This window comes from Oryzias melastigma, linkage group LG13 (genome assembly GCF_002922805.2).
Source record: "Oryzias melastigma strain HK-1 linkage group LG13, ASM292280v2, whole genome shotgun sequence".
Classification (NCBI taxonomy): domain Eukaryota; kingdom Metazoa; phylum Chordata; class Actinopteri; order Beloniformes; family Adrianichthyidae; genus Oryzias; species Oryzias melastigma.
Window position 1 is genome coordinate 27,980,106 of NC_050524.1, and position 5,660 is coordinate 27,985,765.

General features: G+C 42.2%; 1 protein-coding gene across 1 annotated transcript in view; it reads right to left on the reverse strand.

Annotated features, from left to right (window-relative positions):
* Window positions 1–453: 453 nt before the first annotated feature.
* ptx3a (pentraxin 3, long a) overlaps window positions 454–5,660 on the reverse strand; it is a 9,215-nt gene continuing 4,008 nt past the window's right edge. The window contains exons 3-4 of the mRNA XM_024277169.2: window positions 4,695–5,098; window positions 454–1,986 (exon numbers count right to left, since the gene is read on the reverse strand). Of these exons, the coding sequence (XP_024132937.1) occupies window positions 1,340–1,986; window positions 4,695–5,098 (1,051 nt within the window). The 3' untranslated portion in view covers window positions 454–1,339. The remainder of the gene's footprint in view (window positions 1,987–4,694; window positions 5,099–5,660) is intronic.

The window sequence follows — 5,660 nt, forward strand, 5'->3', positions numbered from 1 at the left end:
CTACTGAAATCGGGGTGCCAACGTCTCTCTCCTTCACTCCACTCCCTACCATCACGAAATGATTAACTGGCTCAAAACTGTACAGCTGGATTGATTCAATAGTCATTATTGTTGCGCCGCTAATGTTAGCTTGAGGCTATTAGCTCTATGGTGAGCGCTCAAACAGAGCTCTCAGTGAGGTGGGTGTTGCTCTTTGTTAACAGTCCCGCCCACAACCCAATACTGTATTTCTAATGAGCTACTAGTGCTGGGAATAAAATATGTCTTAAAAGAGCAACAAAGGCTTTTTGATTGGAAAGGTTTATTTATCTGGAAGTAAGTTGGCAACCTTGTGGTGTTTTAAACTGCTATATAAATGAAGTTAATCAGTCTAGTATTTCACTGCAAACACAAAATCTAAAGTATGATGACAAAGTGAACTAAAATAAAAATATTTCAACAGGAATGCAGTGGTTTCATTTTACATATTTATTCATTGCCGATGTTCCAGTCTTCTTCTCATCTAATACAGATTATGTTTATGTACAAAATACATTCAAATTCTTTTTTTCCCACAAGAAGAAATTAACATTATATTACAAAGCAGAAAAAAAACACACTGTAAACATTCACCTCACTGTCTTTTACTGACAGTTTAAAAGATGCACAAAATTAATATTAAAATAAATGAACCAACTAACAAAGTAAGTGTTACTATTATTTGTAAAGACCCTAAAGGAAACACGTTTTAAATAGTAAAGTCTCTAGTTATATTAAAGTTATACAAAAATGTAAAAATTGCCTTTTTATATATTGAAAGTTTGCATTAATTGAAGGCAAATACAGCAGCTTTCAGTCACTCAAGATATAGTGTTGATGTCATAGCTAATATTTCTGCAAGACTTTATTGCATCACTGTGTTAATGTGCCCTATAAAAAAAGAAATTAGTTTCAATCTGATGTATTTGGAAAGGCCGTCTTGATGCAAAACTTAGAGAACTATATTACAGGATAATTGCTTTTCACAGTCGGTGTCCTCCTCCTCACCTCCTCCTGTCAGTTGTTTGCTGGCTCAGAAGCTGCTCTGCTTTACAAAAGACTCTTTGTTTTTAAGGCAAACTCTCATTAAACCTTTGGTGGCTTGCAGCTCGTTTCCTGCAGGTTTGCTGAATGTGTGTCGGTGTTGCAGTTCTGAAGTAATTGCTTCAGTCTCTCACAGCGAGGAAAATCATTCAGACAGTTTGATGGTTGGAAGTCCTTCTCTTTGTGGGGGCGTGGCGTAGAAATATGGAAGCACAATAGGACATGATGGAGTGATAGCTTCAGCTTGATATGGGATCACAGTGTCTTAGTTTTTGATTCAGTGGATGAACTGAGCCCCTCCGTGGGGCACCATCTCGCTCACGCTCCAGGCCACCATGTTCCCTCTCTGCTGGCAGCCCTGCCCCCCCCTGAAAGCCAGCTGAGAGATCTCCTCCTCTGTCAGTCCTCTGTCCCACATGTTCACCCCCGTCATCTTCCCGGCGAATGCCAGCTTGGAATCAAATCCTCCCTCGAACCCTGGCATGCCGCCGCCGCCGCCACCGCAGCAACCGTTTCTTTCCTGCCCCAGCTGGAGCAAACCTCCATCAGGTAAGACGTGTCCCTCCGCCACTCCAGATGTGGAGGCCACCTTTTTGCCATCCGCCCACAGCTGCGCCTGACCCTGCTCCGACGACCACTCCCCGCACAAGTGGCTCCACCGCCCCGGCTCCACCGCGCCCTGCGCCTCCACCAGGTGAGCTTCTCCACCAACCGTGAAGAGGAGGGAGGTGTGAGCGAGCAGCAGCTGGATCTCGTACGGGTTCTGGCGGTTTCCGTAGGAGAACAGGACGGTCTTGTTGGTGGTGGCCGTCGGCTTCACCCACATGCAGACCGTGAAGGAGGACAGGGACAGAGGAGCGTCTGGTACCACCATGACATAGATCCGGCGGGAGCGCATGGGGAAGAGGAGGCCCATCTCACAGCCTGAAGAGAAAAGAGGAGTTCTTAAATACGTTATTGTTTTAGATTATTTAAACGCAGATATTATCAACAAAACCACAAACAGATGAAGCACGAAGAGCAGGTTTGGTTTGTTCTTAAAGTTGTCACAAATTCTGGTCCATTGTTTGGCAATGATATGGGAATCTCACTTTTCTGTAGGATTTTTTACAGGATTTTGTCCGCTGACAACCTTGAAACTTATTCCAAAACAAAATTAGTAATTTCCTTGTGCCTGATCGCAATTAAAACTTCTCTGAAGAAAACTTGAACAGAGGTTGACAGACACAGACAAATGTATTGTAAAGTGTTCCTAGTTCTAATGTAAGTTGCACACACTTGTACACACGTATACGTGATGCTATCCTTAGGTGCCCGTACGCAGGGGGTATCAAACGGAGCCAAAATCCGAAACATACCTTAGGTCGTGGGCCAAAAAGGATAAACATTTATTGAACACACTAAAACTACATTTTTAAAATGTAAAAACATAACTTTTTTACATGTACTGAACCTTAGGTCGTGGCCGGTACCACGTCGGGACCATAGACTTAAGTACTGAGCCGTGTCAGGTACCAGGTTAAGGTTAGGGTTACTGGTGCAGTCCACGTCCCAGTACCGGACTGTACCAGTTTGCGGCCCGGATGTTGAGGAGCCTTGATTTAATTGGATGTAAAAAAAAACGACGAGTCGGGACATTTAAAACATACATTTTTGACGTTGGCGGGTCGTTAACCGTACGTCGTATGTGAGGATGAGGATGTGTTAGAATATGTTACCAGCACAAGATAACATCGAGTCATTGATAACAAAAATATAAAATGATCTGGCGGGCCGGAAATAATCACCCAGTGGGCCTTGACTTTGACATATGTGCCGTACGCCATTGTCCAGATATCTCCAACCCTGTCCCTTGTGAGCTACCGCCCACCTTGTCTTGCAGCTAATTCCACTTCAGTAATCCTGATTAGCTGGATTGAATGAGCCCGGTTTCTGATTGACTGAACAAACGTGATCCAGGTGAGCAGCAATTACTGAAGCAGTAGGAGTCTAGTAGGGTGCATGTACTGACGGTGCACAAATACTAGACGTATGGAATGTGCATGTAATACTGTATGTAAGAGCCCATAGGATGCTAACACTAACTACTCACTGATTGTCTCATTTCTAACAGTCAGACTGCACGGTCGTGCACTTACCACTTGAGTATCTCTAATAGGTTCCTTGTGCAGTGTGCAGGTTTTGGGAGGGTTGAAAAGAAATCCATATGATGTGATTGTGTCTTACCTGCTTCCCTTCACTTACTCTTAAGCTGTGTTCACACCGCCCTCGTTCAAGCGACCACTTTCAATGAAAAGTCTATGTAAACACACCTACTGTACATGTGTGTTTCAGGCATCTGCGTTCAAAACTTTGCATTTATGGGTAGATACGCATATTTTTAACACTGTTTTCAAACTCTACATAAAAAAGGGTTAAAAGTTAAACCAGATCAAATGTTTTCAGATTCAGATTTAGATTTATTTCAAACATGTAAAACAAAACATGTAGAACGCTACAAAATAATACATATTGTATAGTCAATTAACCAATTTAGTCCCTAAATTGGACCAATTAGGGACTTTAATTCACTAAAGTGCCAACTGTTTGAAAATTGATCATGGAGGACAAATTAAAAATTGTGGTTTGTGTTTCATGAATCGGAATAGAGCTGTTGAAGAAAAGGCCTAGAGCAAGATTCACCAGATTTGCACTCCTTCCGTATTTCATACCAAGTGTCTTCCAATTGTAAGTGGAGGACATGCGCGAGTAAATAATAGAAGAAGAAAAATAAGCCCCTCCCTTCTCGTATGGTAGGAATACCGTGGGCTAAACACGCATCCAGGAACCTGCCTTTTGCTGGTTCTTGAACGTGCCCCACATACCCATGTTAAGTGTTCTCTACGACCTGTCTCATTCCCGTAGGAAAATTTCCATAAACATTTTCTCTACATACTCACTGAGTAGTCTTTGATCTTTACATTTCATAAGAGCAACCTGCGAGTCCTGTAGAGATTTGTACATTTCTCGCCCCGCAGACAGCCAGTAGTGTGTAGGGCACTTGTGACTAAACCCTTAGATTTGACCAAACTAAACAAAAAAAGGACATCCTGTGAATGTATTCACTCTTGATTGTCTTTGCTTTACTAAAACTCATTTGAACTCATTTAGTTGCACTCTCGTTTTCTATTTCCTTTCTGTTTTTGCTGTCGCTGACACACTTCCAGCCTCCTAAAACTGGAGGTCCCAAATATTGATGTTGCACACAGCTCAAGTTACACTCAGGAATAAACCAGAGAAAAAAAATGAAAGTGTGCTTCCATCTGTTTCTGCTTTTCTCTGCTTCTCCTGGTGTTTCCATGTGGTGACCGGCTAATGAGTGCACCCCTCTGAGCTCTGTAAACTGTGGTGGCCAACAATTCTTCCCGTTTAGAAAAGTGATTGCAGGACAGAAAACGTAATTTGTATCTTACTATTAAATGAGGACAACAGAGGAAGTATTTTGGACACAAACATGTTGGATGCCTAATTTAAAAGCAAGCCCAGACAGAGATGAGGGAGCGGCTTGAAAATATCAAAACAGGGGGAGAAAGCACCTAAGGGTAGAAGGATCATGGAGATAAAAACAGGGAAAGATAAAACGCATGTCTTACCTGCAGGAAGGTATCTCTGCTTTGACCAGTTCTGAACATCCTCCAGCTTCTCTTGAATTTCCTGCAGTTGAGTCTCCACAACGTCTAAAGCACACTGTGAGGTGACTTCTTGATCTCTGTGTCCACTTCCTCCTCCTGGGAGCTGGAACCCAGCCTTAGTGCTGATCCCTGTGCTGCTCCCTGGGCTTCCGAAGCAGCTGCTCTCCAGCTTGCTGAGTCGGGACGTTTGGGTTTGCGCTGCTGTGAGGAGGTGCTGTAGCGTCGCCTCCACGTGGTCGGAGCGGTCAGCAGCAGAGGTCAGGTCTCTGAGTTGATCCTCCAGACGGCCCTCCAGCTGCAGGGCTATCTGTCTTACTGTTGTCTCCACTTCAGCCCCGCAGGAGCCACTGTTCTGGGCCACAAACCTGACACAAAGACACAGCTTTTCTGATCAACAGCTTCATCTACACTTGTCTGATCTGTCATTCTGGTGTCCGTTACTTGGATTTGATAGTGTAGATCAAAAAAAGAGTTGATGTATTGAATCAGCAAGTTATTAGATATTAAAAATAAGTTCATTTTTTATTGATTGAATGTTATTTCTCAAAGAATATTGGGCAAATTTAGTTGATTATTTAGCAAAAATAATGGAAATAAGTTCCATTTAAGACCATTTTTAGAAACCCACTCCAATGAAAATGTTTTTGTAGCTTTTTACTGATGATGGAATAACCACTCTGTACGCTCTCTGATATTATTTAGGAGAGCTTTCTCAAAACATTCACAATCTACTAGTTTTTATTTATTTTTCTCTCCCTCTTAAGATATTTAAATATCATTTGTGTTCTGTGCTTTGATTGAACATGTTCTGTAAAACTGAATTGGGTTGAGAGGTAAAAGTGAGAGCTGTTATGTGTGTTTATGATGGATAAATAATTAACCTATATTATAATTAGGTTTTTTTTGTTTTGTTTTGTCATCTTTTCT